The sequence below is a fragment of the Vombatus ursinus genome, unplaced genomic scaffold (assembly GCF_900497805.2).
Source record: "Vombatus ursinus unplaced genomic scaffold, bare-nosed wombat genome assembly UNPS02010980.1, whole genome shotgun sequence".
Classification (NCBI taxonomy): Eukaryota; Metazoa; Chordata; class Mammalia; order Diprotodontia; family Vombatidae; genus Vombatus; species Vombatus ursinus.
In genome coordinates, this window is record NW_020950758.1 from 8,041,391 (window position 1) to 8,065,510 (window position 24,120).

The following is a 24,120-nucleotide window of genomic DNA, read 5'->3' on the forward strand; positions in this document are numbered from 1 at the left end:
GGAGTCGGGAGTCGGGAGTCGGGAGTCGGGAGTCGGGAGTCGGGAGTCGGGAGTCGGGAGTCGGGAGTCGGGAGATGCAGCGCCTCGTTGGAAGAACAGCCGGGGGCCAGTGTCTCTGCATTAAGGCAGAGTTACCTGGAAAAGCGTCAGGAGGAAGAGTATTGGAAAGCTAGGGAGGGGCAGGTTATGAAAGAGGCTTTGAATGTCAGAAGATTTTATGTTTGAGTCTGGAGATGATAGGAAGCCACCGCAGTTTATCGAAGAGGGTGGTAATATGGTCAGAACTGCCTTTTGGAAGGATGAGATCGACACTTGAGTGGAAGATGGGGTGGGGGGAGACTTGAGGAAGGCAGACACCGTCTCCCCAGGAGCTACTGCTGCTAGTTTAGGGGTGAGGTGATGAGGGCCTGCACCAGGCTGGGGAGCAGGGTCAGAGCAGAGAGGGGGTGTATAAGAGAGATGTTAGGAAGGTAGAAAGGCCATGCCCACGTGCCTGGGAGGAAGATGGTAACTCCACAGCAAGAATAAAGTTAGGAAGAGGGGAGGCTTTGGGGAGAAGGATTATGGGTTCCCTCTGAACCATACTGAGTTTAAGATGTCTACACTAGACATCCTATTGGAGAGGGGGGAGTGGAGGTAAGGAGAAGGGGTTAGACAAAGAGCCTTGAAAATCATCAGCATAGGCATGATCATAGAGTCTGGGAGAGGTGGTAAGACCACCAAGAGAAATAGAGAGGGAGAAGAGAAGAACGCCCAGGGCTGAGCATTGGAGGAGTCCCTGGATAGCGGGTCTGACCTGCCCCAGGCCTTCGGACTCACCACTTAGCCGTGATGTGGAGGAATGGGCCATAGAATCGCCAGCTGGGTGCTGCCAGGCATCCTTAGTGGGTGCCTGCTCCAACACCTCCATTTTACAGATGTGGGAACTGAGGCCTAGAGAGGGGAAGAGTCTCACTCAAAGTCATACTACAGGTAATCAGGAGCAGACCCTGAATTCAAACCCAGGTTCTCTGGACCCAGTCCCATGCTCCCTCTCCTGTGCCATAAACCCATCACCGGGCCCTGGTATTCCAAACTGAAGGACCAGTGCTGAGGATCAGGATGCTCATTTCTGCTCAGTTTACTGGCTTCTGAAATTGTCTTTCCCAAGTGCACAGATGCCCACTCACCAGGACACACCTAGGGCCCTAGCCTTCCTCAAAAGGGATGTTTAGGCACAAAACCATCTGCACAGTGCAGGCTGGGGGTGGAGGGGGAAACCTGTTGGTCAGTCCTTTGGTTCTAGAAGAATCCACCGGGCTGCTGAGTTCTGTTTGGCCATTTGCCAAATCACAGCTGGTTCTGCTTAGTTGATGACTGAAGACTTCCAGCCTAGGCAGCTAGGTGGTGTGATGGATAAAGCACCAGAGTCAGAAAGACCTGAGTTCAAATTTAACCTCAGACACTTCCTAGCTGGGTGACCCTGGGCAGGTCACTTAACCTCTGTTTACCTCAGTTTCCTCATCTGTAAAATGGAGATAATAACAGCACCTACCTCCCAGGGTTGTTGTGAAGATCGACGAAACAATGATTGTAAAGTGCTTGGCACAGTGCCAACACACCAGCAGTTTTGCAGAGAGCTAGTCACCGAATGGTTGTGGACGGCCACAGAGGTGGCTGTGAAGAGGGGAGGGAATGGGAGGGAATGGGAGGCTCTGGGCCAGTGGCTATCTTAGGAAGAGGAGGGGACCAGGACCTGCCCCCAAAACCATCAATGCCCCTCATCCTACTAATTCCAGTAACTGGGCAGCTCAGTATTTTACTCTGTGCTCCTGCCCAGTGAATGAACAGAGAGGACTGTTCATTCGCTAGCAGCCAAGGGACACAGGGCTCAGTCACCTCTATGGGGCAGCTTCCCAGGCACTCCAAACACCTTCTCTCATTGATGCTTTTGATGGTTATGGTTGTCCTTTGTGCTCAGGGAGGACCAAAATGACCTCACTACTACATCAGGGTTGAGGTACCGTGTGTCCGACTGTGGCGGATCAGACCAAAATGAGCTCAGGTCAGGCACAAACGTCCACATAAATACTTGGCACGGAGAAGTCTCTGAATTGGCACGTCTCACTTTTCCTTTGAGCTACTGCAATTCTGCTTTGCTCCTAGAGCACAGCACTTCTCTGATGAGGGCACGCCGTGCTGGGAGGTCCTGTGCCAGGGTTTCCCATGTCACCCAGCCAATTCCAAAGTTCTTAACAGAGACCTTGAGAGTGTCCTTGTATCGCTGCTTCTGGCCATCATGAGAGTGTTTGCCCTGTGTGAGCTCTCTGTAAAATAGCACCTGCCACTGAGATATGTTTTTGATCACATACCTTGGGGTTTGGGGGCTAGATTTTTTTCTTCCCTATTTATTTATTCTATCATTGTTGGTTTTTCTTTTTTGGAAAAACTGGAACAACTAACTCTTTAGTCTCATGTAGTTTTTATTTATGATTTCTTGAAGCATAGCTCTGGCAAACCAGGCTTTGATAATTCAAATGGAGCCTTTGAGCCCCAATCACTCTGGCTCTCACTGATTGGCCAATAATAGGCCCCAGCCCAAGCCTCACTTGCTCGTTGTTTGGGCTTGGATGGCCCACAGAGAGTGTAAATAGCAATTGTTTTAGTTCTGGCCAGAAGCTCTGAGGGGCTTCCGCTCCCAGACTGATTCTTTTGGGAAGTCAAACTAAGTCGTTTTTTACCTCAATTCTTACCTAGGCTTTAATCATTGAATATGTGTTGCCTCAGACAAACTGAGAGCTGGGAAAGGCCTTCGCTTAAAAAGTCCAAGGGGTTGGGCAGCTAGAGGGTGCAGTGGATGGAGCACCCGGCCCTGAGTTCAAATCTAGCCTCAGACACTTGACAATTCCTAGCTGTGTGACCTTGGGCAATTCACTTAACCCTGACTGCCTCCCTTTAAAAAAAAAAGGCCAGGGTCTCCCACTGCATCCTGGGCTATTGCCAGGCATCCTGACTTAGATCTTGTTATGGAGAATGACTTTGATGGCTCTGGAGGAGAGAGTGAGGCTGATGACTTGGCACAGCCCTGCCTCACTTAAATCTAATTCACTTGCCAGTCAGGACTTCCTCCTCCTGACGTCTTTGGTTCTCTTTGAGAAGCAAGAATGAACAACCACCTTTCGTGAGTTCTCCATAAAATAGCCTTTTAGGCAAACATACATTTGACAATCAAACATGGCCAGCTCTTCAGAGTTGCACTCTCTGCAGTGGGGTTCAAATGCTCGACAGTTCAGCTAGAGAAAGGACCTCAACATCTGGTATCTTACCCTGCCAGGTGATCTTCAGAATCTTCCTAAGACAATTCAAATGGAAGTGATTCCGTTTCCTGGCATGGCGCTGGTAGACTGTCCAGGTTTCACAGGCATACAGCAATGAGGTCAGCGCAACGGCTCTGTAGACCTTCAGTTTGGCAGGCAGCCTAATACCTCTTCTCTCTCACACATTTGGAGCCTCCCAAGCACTGAGCTAGCTCTGGCAACGAGTGTGTCAACCGTATCATCTATGTGGACATCTCTGGAAAGTATACTGCCAAGGTAAGCGAACTTATCCACAGCATTCAAACTTCTCATTTGCTGTAACTGACGGTTCCAAGTATGGATGGTGTGGTGCTGGCTGATGGAACACCTGTGTTTTCTTGTGGACAATTGTCAGGCCAAAATCAGCACAAGTAGCCGAATGTTGATCCATACTCTACTGCATCTCAGCCTCAAATGCTGCATTGAGTACACAATCATCCGTGAACAGAAAGTCGTGCACCAACTCTCCTTCCACTTTAGTCCTGGCTTGTAGCCTTTATAAGTTAAATAATTTATCATCAGTGCAGTAGTTGACTTTGATGCTATTTTCATGCTCATTGAAAGTGTCTGATACCACTGAAAATATCATGCTAAAAAGCACAGGAGCACACATACAGCCCTGATTCACTCCATTGGTGACTGGGAAAGCGAGAGAGCATGGTCCATTATCCAGAACCCATGCAAACATCCAGGTGTACAATACTGATGAACTCCTTACAACCAAATTTTTTTGTTTTTTGGGTTTGTTTTTTTTTTGTGAGGCAATCAGGGTTAAGTGACTTGCCCAGGGTCACACAACTGATAAGTGTCAAGTGTCTGAGGCTGGATTTGAACTCAGGTCCTCCTGACTCCAAGGCCAGAGCTCTATCCACTGCCCCTCTCACAACCAAACTTTGACATAATTTTCCACAAGCCCTCATGACTGACAGTATCAAAGGCCTTGGTCAGATCTACAGACATTGTGTACAGACCTCTGTTCTGCTCCTGGCACTTCTCCTGGAGTTATCAAGCTTCACACACCATATCAACTGTTCCTCGGCCCTTTCTGAATTGAAGCCACACTGGCTCTCAGGTAGATGACCATCTTCCAGGTGAAGGATAAGCCTACTAAGGAACACTCTGGCAGAAATCTTGCTGGCAATGACTGAGACAGAGGAATCCCATCGCCCACCTCATGATTGTCACAGGACAACCTATTTCCCTTTGCTTTATGGAGATGGAGGATGGAGGCATCCTTGAACTCCTGGGGAATAACCTCCTCTTGCCGTATAACCTGGAAAATCTCAGTCAGCTTTTGTATGAGCCATGGACCCCCACCTTGTAAATCTCGGCTGGAATAGAATCAGCACCAGGCACTCGGCCATAGGAGAGAAGCCTAAGAGCACTCACCTCTTCTTCAGTTGGAAGTTTGTCAGAAATTGGCTTCAACCCGAGGTAAAAGGTCAGTGGCTTCAGCATTGATTGATGACAGTCTGTTGAGAGCACTATGGAAGTGCTCAGCCCAGCTCTCCAGGATCATGTCCTTATCACTAATCAATGTGGTTCCATCAACACTGAGTAGTTGAGATGCACCAAAGGTCTTTGGCCCAGAAATAGCCTTCATGGCATCATGAAAAAGCTTTGGATTGTTGCTATCAGCATAATTTCATCTGCTTTTTTACTGAGCCAAGAATCCTACATCTCTCCAAGCTTCACTTGCACTTTACTTTTTTTAGTTTTATTTTTTCTCTTATTAATTTTAGTTTTCAACATTCACTTCCACAAAATTTTGAGTTCCAAATTTTCTCCCCACCTCGTCCCTCCCCCCACCCCAAAACGGCATGCATTCTGAATACCCCTTCCCCCCAATCTGCCCTCCCTTCTATCTCCCCCACCTTCCCTTAGCCCCTTCTATTTTCCTGTAGGTTAGGATACATTTTTATACCCCATTGCCTGTATTTCTTATTTCCCAGTTGCATGTGAAAACAATTTTTAACATTTGTTTTTAAAATTTGGGGTTCCAAATTTTCTTCCTCCCTCCCCACCCACCCTCACTGAGAAGGCAAGCAACTCAATACAGGTTATACATGTGTAGTCATGCAAAACACTTCCATAGTAGTCATGTTGTGAAAAACTAAGTATATTTCCCTTCATCCTATCCTGCCCCCCATTTATTCTATTCTCTTTTGACCCTGTTCCTCCTTAGAAGTGTTTGCTTCTGATTACTCCCTCCCCCAGTCTATCCTTCTCTCTTGTCCCCTTCCCCTCCCTCCCATTTTCCTGTAGGGTAAGACAGATTTCCATACCCAATTGAGTGTGTATGTTATTCCCTCCTTAAGCCAAATCCTATGAGAATAAGATTCACTCATTCCCTCACTTTCCCCTGTTTCCTTTCCACTGTAAAAGTCTTCTCTTGCCTTGAGATAATTTACCCCATTCTACTTCTCCCTTTCTCCTTCTCCCAGTATAATCCTCTCACCCTTTAATTTTATTCTCCAGATATCACCCCTTCATCTTCAACTCACCCTGTGCCCTCTATCTATGTATCTATCTATACGTACATATAATTTTCTCCCCTCCAACCACCTACCCTAATACTGACAAAGGTCTCATGAGTTACAGATATCATCTTGCCATGCACTTTACTTTTAATGGGGTTATACTCTGCCTTCTTAGATATGGGTGCAATATCCTGTTGGTAAACCCTTTGGGGTTCTCATTTTTTTTTCATTTAGCAGCTTCTGAATTTCCCCATCACTTCTGTCAAACTGGTCTTGATGTTTTCAACTATTCTGACCCAGATGAGCAAACGCAGTGCTGTACACCAAATCTCTGAAAGCTGCCCACTCCTTCTCTGCTCCACTGTTGCCGGCCACGAGTCAGTTCAGCTTTCTCTAGGTTAGCAATGAACTGTTCCCACTCAGAGAATTGCTGTAATCTGTTGACACGAAGTCTTCCGGTAGTTGTCTTGCCTTGGGGTCGCTGCTTTTGTTGAATAGGAATGGGTAGCTTGGAAAGGATAAGTCTATGATTGGTTCAGCACTCGGTGCCACACATCCTGTCCGTCTCTTCTCCTTACAATGACCTAGTCTAGTGAACGCCAATATTTGCTGTAATGGTGCACACATGAAGCTTTGTGTTTGGGTAAATGGAAGACAGTATTGGTGATAAGGTCACAAGGTAAAGTGACTGTCGCTATTGCTGTTTCCCCATCCATTCCTCCCAAGGACTCCCTGCCACGCCTGGTAGTCTGTGCCTACTCGGGCGCTATAGTCAGGACCCTCTTTTGGCACACTGATGATGTGGATCTCTAGCTCTTCATAAAATTTTTCTTTGGCCTCATCAGGGTTCATCGTGGTGGGAGCGTAGGCATTGGCATCACATTGTCATGAGCCTGTCATTGACCCCTTCTGGGAGGCATACAGGCTTGTTGACTAGATTAGTTTTGAGTGCCAAACCTACGCCATCTTCACGGCGCTCCCCTTCAGTGGGCCACTCTAGAAAAACGTGTATCCAGCTCCAACTTCAGTAAGCTGGCCTTCATTTGCCAGCCTTGTTTCACTCAAGGCTGCTATTTGGGTGCGATACCTGCCAAGTTCGTCTTTCAGGTCTACTGGATTTTGTGTTTTCCGTAAGTGTGTGCACATTCCATGTACGCATGGTGAGTGGAATCATCTTTGCAGTTTTTGTACACTTTTTGTTTCAATTGCAGGATGGGGTGAAGCAATTTTTCGAGCACCTTCTCTAGACCCTTCCTGATGCCAGGAGGTGCAGAGTGTAATCCTTCAAAGAGGCTGCGTAGACACCCAGGGAGCAGCTGAATCCCACTGCTGCTTCAGTCCCATGAAAGGACAACGCTATGGCCTGGGCTGCCTGTGCGCAGGGCTGTGACTACAGCTCCCAGTGTGGCCACACCTGCTGTTTTGTCACTTGCCACAGGACTCTGAGGTGGGTAAAAATGGTAGCACAGTATGGGTGATGTCTTTTGACGGGTCTCCCCAGACTGCTCCGTTTCAATGATGGATGGCCTTTTCTCAGACCCTCCCCTCCCAAGGCTCTCATGACTTATCTCTGGCTTTTTCCCCATATCCTTCACTGACTTATCACCCAGATCCCAGCCCCTGACTGCAGGGGTGGCCCCCAAGGCTCTGTCCTGGACCCTCTCCTCTTCTCTTTCTAGACAATTCCACTTGATCTCATGAGTTCCCCTGGGTCCAATGATCATCTCTGCAGACGATCCCCAGACATCTCTCTAGATTCAGCCCTAAGGCTCCCTCATTCGCTTCCAACTTGACCAATCCACTTGGCCCTCAATTCAGTGTGTCCAAAACCACTCTCATTCCCTTTCCTCCAAACCCATGTCACCTGTGGAAGGTGGGCAGCCCCCTACCCCTTCCCTATCCACCACTTTTCAGTCTCTCTTCCTTCCTCACCCCACAATAGCCAAGCAGCAACCAAATCATTGCTTCTCACAACCTCCATGTTGTCCTATCTGACCCCTTCTGTCCACTCACAGGCCCTCCCCACCTGTCTGGAGACTGGCTTCTGGATGGCTCCTCCTGCCTCCACTGTCTCCACCCCAAACCATACTCAACACAGCTGCCAGGGATTTTTTGAAAAGGTCTATGTCATCTTGTAACTCAAGGAACTTGCCTGGCTCTCCACTGCCCTAAGATGAAACTTCCCCAATTTCTAACACCCTTCGTGACCTGATCCCAACCTACCTTCCCCAAACTGACAAACCGGATTCTCCTCTCCCCTGCAGCTGGCCATCAGCAGCCCACTTCCCCCATCAAGGTCAGCACCAGGCAGAAGGCTCACCTTTCTTACCTCCCACTCTCAGAATCCAGACTCAAGAACCTTGAACACAGGACCTCAGGGGGTCCCTTCCACCAGAAGTATCCCACTTTCATTTTTCACCCTTTTCTATAGGTGTATCTCCTCACCCCTGGAGAGAATGTAAGCTCTGGAGGGCAGGGTTGGGCTTATCACCCTCTCTCCCGTGCCCAGCTCAGTGCCGTGCATCTAGTAACACTAAATCAATGCTTGCTGACTGAATCCAGACTCATCTTGCCCCATCTATGCAAAGGCCAAGTTGTCTGGCAAAGCTCAAATGAGCCACTTTATTTTTCCTAACAACAGGGCCAGCCCTCATTGCGTGCCTTCTCGACGTCACTATGTGAATTTTAAGACAGAACCTCTCTCCTGCCATTATTCACTCAAGGGCAGGATTTTTCTTCAGAGCCAGCAAGGGGGAAGGGACTTTTTATCCACTGACTGTGGCTATTGGAAATATTTAGAGGGAAGTATTTTAGTTATCAAATAAATCTTTCCCTTAGCAGAAGTTGCAATTCAACTCAATAACTATGAGGCACCTACTGTGGGGCAGGCACTGTGGGAAGTCATGGTCTCCAGCAGTAGAGGTTGTGCCCACCCCACAGGGCACAGAACCAGGGCTCCGCGAAGGGGAACAAGAGTGCAGAGCTTGTCAGTGGCCCTGGGAAACAGGAAGAGCTCAACCCCTCAGGCAACATCTGGCGCTGGTCCTGGCAATCCACTTTGCCAGAGGGTGACATCCTGAGTGCACAGGATTGCTGTGCGCCAGCCTCAGAACACGGCCGGCTTGCCGGGTTTTGGCCCTGGAAAACAGGTAAATCTCCAAAATATTTCGACAACAATAAAGTCAGTCTCTGCCCTCGAAGAACACACAACCTAACTGGGGGAGACAACACACAAGGGGGCGCCGCAGCACACAGAGCGTCGGGCCTGCAGTCAGAAAGACTGAGTTCAAATCTGGCCTCAGCCACTTACCAGCTGGGTGACCCTGAGTAAGTCACTTCACCCTGTCTGCCTTAAGTTTCCTCATCTGCAAAATGGCCAACCCCTTGGGTACATCACAGAGTCGGACAGGCGGTACAGTGATTGGCTACTGAGAATGACCCTATCGTTTTCCTTTTCCTGGGGGGCAGGAAGCAGGGTGCCATCGCCGGCCCCACGGGAGCCCCCCAGCACTTCTCCACAGGCTGAACAGGAGGAGGACAGAAATCTCAGGAAGACGGAGGTGCCACAACGGCCTCCACAGTCAGAAGATGGCCAGGGGCCTGTGGCCGACGTGGTGTGTGGGACCAGACACGGGGAAGGTCCCTCCGTCCAACGTGCCACCCATGAGGCTTCTGGGCTTCCGGGCTTCCAGAGGAGCCAGTATGGGCTTGGATTTCCCAGAGCCCGACTGCGAGGATCTTGGGAGCCACGCTGTTTGTTAGGCCGCTAGGGGGCGCCACAGCCAACCGCCAGGCCTAGAGTCGGGAAGACTCCTCCTCCTGAGTTCAAATCTGGCCTCAGCCACTTACCAGCTGGGTGACCCTGAGCAAGTCACTTCACTCTGCCTCAGTCTCCTCATTGGTGGAAACAACAAACCACTCCAGTATTTTTGACGAGAAAACCCCACAACAAAGAGTCAGACACAACTGAACAAAACGGGCGCGAGACATTTTTTGAAAAGGTTTATTAATGCATCTGTCAGAGAGCACGAGAGAGGTACGTACAAATTACCATCCCTGGCATGGCTGTGGGCACTTTGGGGGCCTCCAACCAGGCCCAGCGGCTTCCCCTGCCTCCTCGGAAATGTCTCGGGACAGGTGACACCCAGGCCGACCCCAGAGGGAGGACAGGAGGTGTGGACACTGCCCAGAGACCCCCCTCCCCAGTGGGGGTCTGGCCTCTCCCGGATTGTCTTCCAGAGCTTTCAATGGAATCAATACACTTTCACCCCAACAAAACAAAGTCTGCTCTACAAACGAATGCCCCTCCCCGGCCCCTCCCAAAACATCCCATAATACTCTTAAAATAACAGGTTCAAGCAATTAGAAAATGACTTAGTGTGTACAGGCTGCTGCAGGGTGGTTCCGATACAAACAGGCCCAAAGCTGGTGTAGTGTTTATTAACAAATCTTCTCCCTTCATCAGGCAGGGATATAAGGAGGGGGCGGGTCCTTTTCCGGCATCTTCACAGCCATTTCATACGTGGGCAGGATATACTAGAGGAAGAAGGAGCCGTTAGCTTTCCTCTCACCAGAGCCCCCTCCCCAGTGTCAGTCACAGCACAGGACCCTGAGGGTGCGTCCTCCCAACCCTGCCCCCCCACTCCCCCTTGTCCTGTCTCTGCTATCCCTCATCTCCTTGAAGGGAGGAGGCCCCGACCGCCCGGCTGCCATCACGCCTCACATGGAGATCCCAAGGCAGGCACCCCACGTTAACCCCCATCGCCCAAGGAAGGGGCCAAGATACCCTCAATGGTTCACCATCCACTGGGGGAGGTGAGGCATGCACAAAATGAGGCTGACCCCACTAGTACAGCAGACAGGCAGCCTGGGTTAGCCCGCCTAGCAAAGTCACTCTCGGAGTGACGGCTGCCAGCACTTGGCATGGTGCCTGGCACAGTAGGTACTTGACAAATGTTCATGGATTGATCGACTGATCCAGTCTGGAAAAATGCCCTACTCTGGCATGTGGGCGAGGCTTCCTGGGGTGTATAAGCTGGGTCTTGGGGGGCAATCAGGCTTTAAAGAAGCGGGTCCAGCATGAGGCCGTTAGGTACTGAGAATGGGCAGAGGAGCAGGAGTGGGAAGGCCAGGGTGGGTCGGGAGGACGCTCATTAGAGCAGTTTGGGGAGGAGCCCGCCTGGGCTCCCAACTGGCTCCCCTCAGTGCCCTCCCTGCTCTCCTAACTGGGACAGAAGGGCCAACGGCCTCTTTCCCCTGCCTGGCAGGGGGTGACTCCTTGTGACTTGGTGCAACAGGTACCCTAGCAAGGTTCTGTCCTGCAGCCAAAGAGGCTCGCTCTCCTTAGTGAGCACACCCTTCTTCTTCCTTTGTATGGCCAGCTGGGACTGGGAAGCCAGGGAGATGGGCGACAGCCAGAGCCAAGAGAGGGAGACCAGGGTCACGAGCGAAGAGGATGTGTCGGGGAGGGACGGGAGAAGCCTGGGAAGGCAGGAGGGGGTGAGACAATGAAGGGCTTGGACAGCCCAACAGAGTGTTTTGTCCTAGATCCTGGAGGTGACAGGGAGCCCCTGGAGGTTACTAAGTAGCGCTGACACGGTCAGACCCGCAGGTCAGGAAAATCCCTTCAGGGGCTGGATGGAGGATGGACTGGAGGGGAAAGACTGAGGCAGGCAGAGCCCCAGCAGCTGCTGCTACGGTCCAGGTCCAGGTGGGAGGCGGTGGGGGCACGGGCAGAGGACAGAAGGGGGCGTGTAGGACATGTTGGGCAGATGACCACAGCTTGGATCTGGGGGGAAGGGGGTGAGAGTGTGAGGAGTCCAGGAGGGAAAGTTCAGGAGGAAAGATCAGGCGTTCTGGTTTGGACGTGTTTCTGTTGTACACCTGGCTGGAGATGTCTGAAGAGAGACCAGGGCAGGAAAAGTAGACCTGAGATGATACACTTAGAGGACAACCTGGGTTAAGGATCTAGCCAAGGAGACAGAAAAGGAGCCGTTGGGGAGGGAGGAGAACCAAGACACAGAAACAGTGAGAGATAGAGAGACAGCGAGAAAGACAGAGACAAAGAGACAGAGAGAGGAGACAGAGATAGAGACAGAGAGATGGAGAGGAGAGAGACAGACAGAGAGATAGAGACATCGAGAGACAAAGAGACGGAGACAGAGACAGAGAGACAAAGGAGACAGAGAGAAGAGAGAAACAGAAGAGACGAAGGAGAGGAGAGAAAGTATCCTGAAAACCCAGAGAGAAGGGAGTCAAGGAGGAGAGAGTGACCCACAGCGTCCGAGGCTGCACAGAGGTCAGGAAGCACTGGGTTTGGCCACTAGGAGATCGCCCCTCACCATGGTGGAATGACGAGGCTGGATGCCAGACTGGGAGGGGTTCACGAGAGAAAGGAGAGAGTGGATTCTCCTAGTGTCTACATTCGGCCTTGGGGGAGTTTAGCTACAAAGGGCAGGAGACAGAGAACAAGAGTCAGCAGGGAAAGAAGGGTCAGATATGGGGGTTCTTTCAGTGGAGGAGAGACTCGGGCATGTCTCTGGGCAGGAGGGAAGGAGCCAGTAGCGACGGAGAGACTGAAGACAAGTGAGAGAGGAGATGAGTGGGGGGCAGTCTGCTGGAGGAGATGGGACGGAAGGGGATCGTCTGAGCAGGGTCTGCCCTGGACAGGAGGAAGGCCACTTCATTATGGGACACAGGGTTGAGAGGGGCACAAGGCACCTGAGTGATGAAGGTGAGGAGGAGGAGAGAAGAGGGAGCTCACGGCCAACGGCCGCCATTTTTCTGTAAAATATGAGGCAGGGGTCTCAACTGAGAGAGTCGGGGGAGGGGAGCCACGGGAGGCTTGAGGAGGGATGAGAAGCTCTGGAAGAGCCTGGGAGGAGAGTGGGACGGTGCCTGCCTGGCAGCAGTGAGGGCCCAGGTGAGGTTGTGTGGCCCCCGACAGAACTGTGTGGTTTTCTCCACCTCTGTTCAGTAGCCTGTGTGTAGGAGTGAAGGTGGTGAAGGATGGCAGTCACCCAAAGCTGAGGCCTGGCTGGGCATAAGTGGCAATATGATGAGGGGGCTGGGGACTGAAGAGAGGGGGGTCAGAGGGGCTAGTGCAGGGGAGATGTCCTGGGAGAGGAGTCAGGTGCAGACAGAGAGGTCTGGAAAGGAGCAGCAGAGGGAGAGATCACGGTCGGACACGGGGACCTGGGAATTCTCGGGCCATCTGTGGGTGCTGCAAGATCGAGGTGTGACCATCTTTGGGCATGGCTGAGGTGGGTGCAGGAGTTCGTGGGTTAGCTAAGTGGGCAACAAGGGTCAGTGCTGGGCAGTACCGACCGCTGACTTGGACAGAGGTGTGGCTGCCTTGTTTGACAGACGAGGGGCGTGGACAGCACTCTGGACTGAACGTGGCCCACGTCCCCTTCACGGGGCGGCCCCACAGACCACCTTCCACACCGGGCAGGGCCTGGGAGGCCTCTCCCAGAGGGCATAGCAGGCTTTCAAGGAGAGATCTGGCTCCAGCGCCTGCCCCAGGCCAATCAGGTCATGTGTGCGAGAGGGAGGACTTGTGGGATGCCCCGCCCCCCTCACCTGTGGAGGAGCCTCGAAGGCTGGGTACACAGCAATCTCAGGCAGGTTTCTGTTGCTGATGTACTTGTAGCAATTCCAGACACAATTGATGAGATAAGCCTGACCAGAGAAGGGAGAGCCCCGTCACACCACGCCGGGTCACTGGGGAAGGCGTGGCCGGCCCCGCCCCCTCCTGTGCCATGCTTCCCCCCTCCTTCCCCCGCACAGACAACCCCTTTCGGCAGCCTCACACACGTCCTCCAGGCGCCACGCCAGGACGTGGCCCCCACACACCAAGAGGCTAAGTCCATGCTCTGCAGACCTCTCTCGGACGAGATCCAAGAGCCAGGGTGGGCCACAAGCCCAGGGTCAGATGGGGGAGGGGTGTCACGACGCCTAGAAGGCGCCATCACCCACCTACCTTAAAAATGATGAACAATGTGAAAAAGACGAGGATCAGGAAGAGAAGGCAGCTGGAGTCCAGCGCAAGCAGGTCGTCCTTGTAGGGGAAAGCAGGCTGTGGGAAAGAAAGGGCCGATGTCTGCGAGCAGCTGTCCCCACCCTGGGCCGGAGGGCCGAGGCCAACGTCACAGGCTTCGGGTTCTGCAGGGGGGGACCACGCCACGCCCTTCCCCAAACCTCCGCGGGGAACAGGACAGATGAAGGGCAGCAAAGCCTGGGACGTGCCCCCGACCTGCCCCCCAGCACGCCCCCTCGTGGGACCCCAAATTTCATCCTGCTCTGTAAAATGTGTCTCGCCTCACGGGGCGGGGGGGAACCTCAGAGCCTAGCTCTGTACCTCAGGTCTGGTGTGCACCACTGTGCCTAGCACTGGGCTGGGGCCAGAGACAACAGTCATTTACCTGCTGAATGGACAAATGCACACACCGGCACATGTCTAACTGTGACCAGGCCAAAGCCACGGAGCCTCCGGACCTCAGAGGGAGGCGAGCAAGGTCCCTTCTGGCCCCAGGAGTACATGCCATGATGCAGACACATGCCCACCAGGTTCGCGTGGCCATGCTGCCTCCCGGGAAGGCCCCCAACTCCCCCCTGGAGCTTTCATCTGGGGGCCACTTAGGGTCTTGGTGTTCAAAAGGCACCACGCAGGCTTTATCCCGGGGCTTACTCCCCAAGGCTTCTCCAGGCAAAGGGCACGAGACAGACAAAACCCGTGCCTAAATCCGAGGCCAGTCCAGCTTAGCGAGAGCCAAGGACGGATGTCCAGGAGCGGATACTCACGAGCTGATCCAGGTAATCTTTGATTTTCGGCAAATAAGTGAGCGAGCTGATGGCGACCAGGCAGCTGAGGACAAAGTCAAAAAGCCGGTAGCACAGGAACGGAATCAGCCAGCCCACACGATGCTGCGGAAGTGAGATGCGCCGCGTCAGGGGCCTCATGACAGGCGGGGACCAGGGATCGCCCCTCCCCCAGCAAACTGGCGACCAGGGCAAGCAAGTCCACAGCACCGGGTTTGAGTCCTGGCTCGCTCACTGGAGACCCAGAGGCCCCGGGCTCAACTACCTCCAACGTCCCTCCCAGCCCCGGGATCCTGGGATCCCCAGCGATGCACAATGCCCTGCTAGAGCTGTGCCCCAAGCTCCCACCACCAGGCACCGGCTCATTCAGGCAAAGGCCCCATCAGCGCCAAATATCTGGAGTGGCTTTTGTGGAAACAAGGGACACAGCCCTCCATGGGGAGAAGCTGAAATGGCCGTGGCCCACGAGGGATGCAGAGAAACATGGGACAGCGGGAGGGCAATGGGGAAAGCATCCGTGAGCATTAACAAGGCACAACAACTCGGATGGACTGGCCCCCAGAGGAGACGGCAGGAGACGCCTCCCCGCCTTCTCGCTGGACATCTCGGTTAGTCTGACTAAACTTTCTTCCTTCACTTGAAGGGACGGCTTGGGGAGGAATACACGTGATGTGAAAACGTCGCTTCCACACCCATCGATTCCCACCAATTCCCAGGCGGCAGCACCCCCGTCCAACCCCGGGGGACACTCACGGCAGCGGCTCCGTAGACCATCATGGCGCTGATTGTGAACATGAGCAGCGAGAAGGCAAAGAGGACGCAGGCGTTTTCTACAGACAAACACAAGCGAGGAGGTCAGGAAGCCACGTTCTCCGGGATTCGCCAGTCTGACGACCTCATCACAAAAACTGATCTCGAAGGTCTGGTTAAGGAGCACGGCCGAGGACATCGCTGCCCCCAGCCCGCGTCACCCGTCCCCTTCTGCCACTACAGACCCCGCCCCTGCCCCACAAGGGGCACATGAGAAGCCAGATGTAACGCTTGACAGTGACCTCCGCGGCCAAGCCTTCAGGGTCGTTCATCAGAGACAGGAAGGCCTGAATTCTGATCTGGCCTTCAGACATTTACTAGGTATGTGACTCTGGGTGAGTCACGTTACCGCTGTCTGCCTCAGTTTCCTCAGCTCTAAAATGAGGAAAATAAAAAATCTTCCAGGTTGTTGTGAGCATCAAATGAGATATTTGTAAAGTACTGGGCACAGCGCCTAGCACACACAGTAGGTCCTTAAATGTTTGTTCCCTCCCCGCCCAGAAGAGGCCCCCTCATCATCTCCTACCTCTGGGCCTCCGTCACCCCTCCACCTGGCCGTCTCCCACACCTGGATCTCTTCCCTCTCAGCACGACTCGTGACATTCTTTTACCATCAGAACGCATTTCCGGCACACAAACCCACGACGGGTCAGACCACAGGACTAGGCCCTAAGAAGTCTGTCCACGTCCCTCCCTCGTATCTCAGCCCAAGGCCCACGGGCTCACCAGCATGCCATGGTACCCAGAGGATGTCCTGGGGAGGACACGACACCCTCACTCGGGGCTCAGGCCACACTTTGGGCCACGTCTTTCCCAGGTCCCAAGAGCTCTATGTGGCTCTTAGGGACGATCCACACGGACATTCTCTGAAAAAGCCACTTGGCAAAATAAATGTGAGAAAGCCAAAACGCGTCTTTGGCTTGGCAAAGTCCTTGGGCTGACGGGAGGACTGTCCAGACCCAGCGACTGCCCAGCTGGGCCCTGGGGACAAGAGGCTCGCCCGACCAAGGCCCAGCAGGCAGGAGAAGCTGCAGGAGGAAGGCTGCGGAGGCAGCGCTGCCCCCGCACGGGGTACTTACCGGCCATCCTTTCTGAGGAATAGTAATTCCCAATGACTTCATACTGGAGATTGACAGTGACCACTGCACTGGGGTGAGTCACCTCCACGGTCAGCAGGATTCCCACCAACAGATTTACCACCTGGAAGAGAGAGGCTCAGCTAAGCTAACACCCCCAGCAGGCCGCACAGCTCTCACGAGACACAGAACTGTGCACGTGGCACGTGAGGCCCACAGAAGCCACCCCTTCTAACTGGGATTATTTCACATGACTCTATCATGGCCAGGCAGCCAGCAGCCCAGCGGAAACAAGAGGGCCACATTCTGTCTCAGCCATGGGTGGGGGGTGACCCTGGTGCACACTTAACCTGTTTCTGGCTCAGTTTCCTTGTCTGCGAAATAAGAGAAAAGGACGGGATGGGAAAAAGCAGTGGTGGCGCACCTACTGTGCACGGGGCTCTGTGGAGGTGTTCTACAAAGATGCTCTTAAGGACCCTCACAAGCCTCCAGGGGGGAGGTGCCATCGAGACCCCCATTAGAGACGAAGAAATGAGGCAGGCAGAGGTTCAGTGCCATGCCCAGGGCGTTTCTGAGGCTAGATTTGAACTCAGGTCTCCCTGACTGCAGGCCCCCTCACCACCACTACTTAACCATAACGCCTCCCCAGAGGGTTGCTGTGAGGATCCAAAGCGCCACCAGGCGCGATGCTCTATGTTCTACAAAGCTCTGAACGGCCCTACAGGAGGTAATGGCTACTGACACTTTGGTCACTGTTTCAGACATGCAACCAGACCAACGGAACCAGTCCCCCCCCAAACATCAGAAAATCTGATTGAATGCTGACATCTGCTAAGCCCCTCCCAGAGGCGGCAAGCCCGGAGCTCAGCTGAGGTCACGCCAAACAGACATGACAGGTCAAGTCAAGCCCCCAAAAGTATTTTTCTCTACCCAAAAGCCAACGCCCATTTTTAGAAAAAGAAAACAAAATATTCAAGTCAACCCAAAAGCCTTAGGGGATTAAGTGCTAACACCAGAGCCATACTGTTTTTCTCTGTACATGACAAACTAGAGTAATCACTGTGCTACCTCGATCACGACAATCCCCATCTATGCCCCAAACTAGGCCACGTCGTCCTGCCTGGAGCCCGAGAACCCAAGCTCTGATCCTGGAGCACGCTGAACTGCCCGACGCTGGGCGGGTCACTCTCCAGGCAAACACAAGAACGAGGCTGACAAACCCCAAATCCCAAATGGAGCCTTGTGGAATTACAAGGACTGAGCTGGTTCTGCACTGTGACGGGAAGGACGGGAAGGAGGAGGACGTGGCGTGCAGCCCCACCTGCTCTCCACGGATCCAAGTTGCGCCAAAGTATGAGCCCGCCCCCCAAAGAGGTTCCACTCTTCTCCCCACAGACACCCTTGTGGACAAGCCCAAGGCAGCCCCGCTGGAGATCCCAGGTCTTCTGGACCTTCTCCTCGTCTCCCAGAGGGCATCCCAGCTGTCCCCAAGCAGCCACCTTCTGGTCAAACCTCATCGTGTCCTGTGGAAGAAGCAGCTTGTGGGGACCTTCCTATTCTCTGCTTGTTGTGACCTCTCAGGTGTGGACACCATAACACACACTCTGTGTGCCCGGCCTCACCGGCTTCACCCCTGAGACGGGCACTAGGCACGTCCCCCATTGCATCTCAGGACTAAAGCCAAGGGCTTGAAGGCCAAGTTCCCTCAGCTACACCTAAGTCCCCAAACTCACGTTGTCCACAGATCTGTGCCTGTATCTGGCCATCGATCAAGTATTTCCTGACAAGCTATGTGCCAGGCACTGTGCTCAATGCTAGCGTGCCTGCCCTCCAGGAGCTTACAATCGAAGGGGGAGACAACAGGCTACAGACAGGATAAACTGGAAGGGAGGAGAAGGAAGGCCCTGAAATGAAGAGGGGCTGGAGGATTTCTGGAGAAGACGGGCTTTGACTCGGCCCCCTGATGCCAGGGAGGTCAGTAGGTGGAGCAGGAGGGCATTCCTGGCATGGGGACAGCCGGAGAACGGCCAGGCCCAGAGAGGAGTGTCAATATGCATTTATGAAGCACCTGCTACGTGCCACGCACCGTACCAAGTAACGGGGAGACAACGAGCAAACAGCTGTGTACGTACAAGCTACAGACAGGATCGACTGAAGCTGGGGAAGCCTAGAGGTGGAGATGAGGAAGGAGGGCATGGCCACTGAGTCAGGAAATGGAGGTAGGTGTGAGCAGAAGGCCCCTGCCCTGCAGGGCTCTGTCTCTGATTCTGGGGGTGACGACGGGGGATGCCACGAGGGGTCAGAGCTGGTGCTACTGCAGTAACTCAGGTGGGAGGGGATGGGGGTCTGCACCTGGCGGGGCGGTGACAGCAGAGGAGAGAAAGGGCACACTCGAGAGATGCCACGGAGGATCAAGAGGACCGGACGAGAGCGACCTAGAGACGGGGAGGAATCCAAGGTGAGGCCTAGGGGGCAGACCTGGGCGACTGGCAAGGCACTTAACCTGTTTACCTCACCTGGGAACCATCAATTCCTGAGTCACCCAACAGGGACGACCACCTGGCAGGGGGAGCGTCAGGGAAGGGTTAGCCCTGGTCAGGTCACGGAGAATAAGAGAGGCTCAGCAGACAAGTAGAGGGGCATCCAGGCACCCCACCCCAGCCATGGTACCCAGAACACACTCAGGACCAGATCTTCTGGCTCCACCACATCGACTCCACACCAGGCCCTGTTTCTAAGTCAGAGAGAGATCAAACGCCCAACCTCCCATTCGAGAGTGACAAGGCACCCGGGATTCTAGGGTCCGGGCTCCCTCACTACCTGGCTGGGCATCATCTTCTCCCCTCTGGGGGGGTTCCATTTCTTCATCCATAAAATAAGAACGTTTGAATGCTTTCAAAAGTCTCTGTGATTCCATAAATGTTTGTACCCCAAGAAACATGACAACCAGGTTAAGAGAAAATATCAAATTAATTCTTCAGGAAAAAAAGGTTGGTGAAAAGAATACCTATGATACAAATCAGCCAAAAGCATATTCAACCTGTTGGAGGTGAAAGGGCGTGTTAACCTTCAGAAGCATCAGGAATGAAAACAGACCATTAAATGCAAATAAAAAGTAACAGCTCAGTCCGAAATCTGTTTCCTTCCAACTCAAAACTCAAAGGTGAGAGGGTAAGAAAAGCCTACGGAAAGCTGTGCTCAGGCAGACCGTTCTGGAGACTTCACTCGCTCCCTACCACCCGTCACTTTCCCACATGGGAAACATCATAGAACACTGGGCTTTCACTCTTCTCAAGCAAAAAGGTCTGTTAAAAATCAGCTTTTTTTTTTCTATTGATACTATATTTTAATTTTCCATTTTCAGTTCCAAATTCTCTCCTTCCAGCCTCCTCCCTGGAGAAAGTGAGAAAAATAAAACTCATGACAAATATGTGCAGATCAGCCAAACAAATTTCCCCGTTATCCACGTCCTGAGAATTGACAGACGGAAAGGCAGGCTTTTCCCTTTAAAGAGGTCACCGGGCAGTTAGAGAACTGTTGTCAATGACAAGACCGCTGGCTCACACCACGCAGGGACTCCTCTTCTCTACAGGTGCTTCCTTCAGAGTTGACAGGATTTTTTTTTAACATTGTTCTTGTTTTCAGAAGTTAGACTAAACTTTTGAAATCGGAGCATTAGAATCAGCTGAGTGGTGGGTAGTAGGAGCAGGCAGCTTACTGGGTAGAGGTGAGTGCTATGAAGTAAGGAGATGAGGCCGCTTACACACTGACTCTGAAGGCAATCTGAAAATGGGCTGGTGTGCATGGAGAGGCATCAGTCGAAAGATGGGCGAAAGACGGGCTCTGCAGGCGGGGCAGAGTGAAGGGTCGTGCACGACCGCCAAGCCTGCTGACCTGAGGGCAGGTCTGAGATACCCATGGGACAGGCAGGTGCTGGTTGGAAATACCTGACTGGGGCTCAGAAGAGAGACCCAACTGAGAGCGGACAGACAGTTCTTGCACTATGTAAATTCACATTACACATATTTGACTTTACTTAAAGAATTCTGAAAGAAATCCGCATTCCAAAAGAAATGACAAAAATTCCTTTCGCAAAGCAGCTGCTGGACAAGTGGCTGTATGTAGGGTGGGAGGCTGAGAAGCATCTCCAAGTCAGCTCCCGCACATCTGCAGACAGTGAGTGATGGTGGGTCCCTCCCTGTGTTCAACAGTGACCCTTGTATTTTCACCATGGCTGGCCACAAACGGGCTCCCGAGGGGAAAAGTGAATCTGCTCATAAGCATAAGTCAAAAGACTCGGAAATGAAAATGATCAGCAAACATGAAGGAGGACAAAAACCATCATGGGGAGCACATGAACTTAGCCATGCAGGGTGGCCCACGAACACCATGGTGAAGGACACTGCCCCGAGGAAGGCGTGTGCAGAAGGCAGTGTTTATATCAAAATGGTAGGGGAGGCGCTGTTCCAGAGACAGACAGAACCCCAGACTCAGAAGACTACATCTCCGCTAAGCTGGAGGACAATTCAAACCAAGGCCTGGAGCCTCTTTGAAGTGAAGGTGGAGCAAAGCCGGCCTATTTTATCCAAGAATGCCATCTCGAACCGCCATCTCCGGGAGGGGCATAAAGCTTCACAAACAGTCACTCTTCTGCTCAGAGGGAATGCATCTAGACAAACTTGCAAGTTAAACCACCCTGTTCTTGTGCACCACTCAGAAAATCCCAGGCAGTGAAAGAAGGCAGGGATAACCCTCCCCATCTCAGAACAATGGCTGATGTCCTGCTTCAGCTTGGTCACCATAATGGCATTCCTTTCAAGGTTCCACTTATTTTGGACAATGGCCCAGATCACCCTCCCCATCTGGAGGATTTTAATGAAAATGTAAAAGTGGGCCACCCCCACCCCCCCAACACCACCTCATTATCACAGCCTATGATCAGGGAGTCATCCAGGCAACTGCAGCTTTGGATGCAGACAAGAGAAATTCTGGAAGTGCTGTGACATGTACCCTGCAATCAGGAATACTGTGAGGTCATGGAAGGATGGAACAGAAACATGTGTAAAGAGAGTTTCCAAAAAAGCATGCCCGCAATTCATTTTCAATTTTCATGGATCTGACAAAGACATCACAAGTGAGTGAGGAGCTAGACGTGGAAGACTTGACTGAGTCTCACGGAGGAGAATCAGGCTCTGGTCGAGCTTCTGGCTGCGAAGACTGCGGAAGAAAGGGAAGCTTTGGAACAGGAGCTGAGCCACAAAGCTTCTGCAGGAGCACTTCATCCTCTGGGTGAACTGTAAGAAAAATCCAGATACTTCCAGATGCTGCTATCATCAGACAGCCCGCGAAAAAGGATGGGTGCCATGGGTGGGGAAGGGACAACAGACTGCACAGCACAGCACTTTATCATTTACTTTACCTTTCATTTCATACTTCTGTTTACTATCCGGTCCGGTATTTAGTATGTCTTATGACTTATGTCAAGGCATTATTTGGTGTATGCCTTTGTTACACAGGCTAAGTAAAGTGGGTGTGCAGGGGCAAAACTGCAATACTTTCATAAAAATCACTTTATGTCACAGTCTGTGGAACACTCCACTTACACAAAGCAAGAACTGTCTGTTTAGAGAAAGAAACAAAGGAGGGAGAAAGGAACTAGGGGCTAGGTAGATAAATGCCAGCTAGTTGGCACACGGGATAAAATGCCAAGCCCGGAGTCAAGAAGACCCGAGTTCAAATCTGGCCTCAGACACTTACTAGCTCTCACTGGGCAGGTCACTTAACCCTGTTTGCCTCAGTTTCCTCATCTGTAAAACGAGCTGAAGATGGAACTGGCAAATCACTGGAGTATCTTTACCAAGAAAACTCCAAGAAAACTACAAAAAGTTGAACACAACTGAAATGATCAAATGACAAGACAACCTGGATTGGATAATAATCTTCAAAGGAGGAGAGATCTCTGAGGGACAGTCTAGGAAACGGGGCTTTTGGTCCCATGAGGTGAGAAGACAAAATTGATTCTGCATCATTTTTTATTGATCCTATTTACAACGAATTGTTTTTGGCCTGTGACTGCCTAAGTCATGGCTCATTGTCACTGAACTTAGTGGAGAAATTCAACCGGCCTGTAATGAGTTAAGTTCAGAACTCCAGCTCTCCTGCTAATCACTGTTCTATTTGTGCCTCAAGGAACTCTGCTGTCCTTGGGGAACAAAGGGGAACATCAGAGAGCTGGGTCTAGTATCTTAATATCACCAAGCTATCCTTCAAAGATGTCTAGTTTTCTATGCAAAGAAGTTTGCCTACAAGGTTAAAAGACAGTGAGCCAGACTCAAACACGAAATGCTTCTTAGTCACAGGAGGGAAGGAAGGGGGCTAGCAATGGCTAGCCCCTCTTGTCCAACTTCCAACCAATTATACTAGCCCTCATGTCTCAGCCCCATGATGTCATCTACTGCATTCTTTGTTCTAACCTTATAAAAATGAGTTAAGTCTTTGGCTTAAAACTAAGGCAGAGTCATGGACCCATTCTTATTGCCAGATTCACACCTTGTTAATAAAATGTTATCTTGCTCAGAGAGAATGTGCCTCTACATCTACCTTGTAAAATTTGACTTGCAAGGAAGATGAGGGATGAATCATCATCAGGTGGGAACTAGATTCTTTTTTTTTTGTTTTTAGGCAATTGAGGTTAAGTGACTTGCCCAGGGTCACACAGCTAGTAAGCTTCAAGTGTTTGGTCTAAGGCCACATCTGAACTCAGGTCCTCCTGACTTCGGGGCTGGTGCTCTATCCACTGTGCCACCTACCTGCCCCCGGAACCAGATTCTTGATGAGAGCCAAGACAGAAGGAGAGTTAGTCAATAAATACTTATTAAATGCCGACCGTGTGCCAGGCACTATGTTAAGTACTGGGGATACAAGAAAGGCAAGACAGTCCTTGCCCTCAAGGAGTTCCTAGTCTAAAGGGAGAGGCAACATGCAAATAAGTATTAGAAATAATCAGCAGAATTTAAAGGGAATGGGAAAGCCTTCCTATAGAGTGTGGGATTTTAGGTGGAAATTCAAGGAATCCAGGAGACAGAGATGAGAAAGGACAGTGTTTCATACATTTGGGACAGGCATTTAAAGTGCCCAGAATTAGGAAATAGAGGGTCTTGTTTAATGGACAGCAGGAGGTAAGGATCATCAGATCAAAGAGAATGTATCAGGGAGTAAGGTGAAAGAAGACATGGAAGGTAAGGGGGCAGAGAGGGAAACAGATTCTGAAGGGCTTTGAATGCTCAACAGGATATTTGATCCTAGAGACCATAGGAAATTTGTTGAGTAGGTAGGGTGACATGGTTGGACTGGCACTTTTGAGAAATCACTTTAGTGACCAAATGGAGGACAGACTGGAGTGGGGAGAGATCTGAAGCAGGCAAATCTCACCCCCCCAAAAAAGTTACTGTGATAGTCCATGTGTGAAGTAATGAGGGTTTGTACCAGGGTAGGGGCAGTGTCAAAGAAGAGAAAGGGGCCTACTGAAGAGATGCTGCAGAGGTGAAATCACCAACAGATGCTACAGAGGTGAAAAAGACCAGAGATGGTGCAAGGGGG

General features: G+C 51.8%; 1 protein-coding gene across 1 annotated transcript in view; it reads right to left on the reverse strand.

Moving 5' to 3' along the window:
• Positions 1–9,802: 9,802 nt before the first annotated feature.
• LAPTM4A (lysosomal protein transmembrane 4 alpha) overlaps positions 9,803–24,120 on the reverse strand; it is a 24,485-nt gene continuing 10,167 nt past the window's right edge. The window contains 6 exon segments of the mRNA XM_027855626.1: positions 9,803–10,351; positions 13,397–13,495; positions 13,797–13,892; positions 14,618–14,740; positions 15,389–15,465; positions 16,525–16,645. Coding sequence (XP_027711427.1) covers positions 10,277–10,351; positions 13,397–13,495; positions 13,797–13,892; positions 14,618–14,740; positions 15,389–15,465; positions 16,525–16,645 — 591 coding nt within the window. The 3' untranslated portion in view covers positions 9,803–10,276.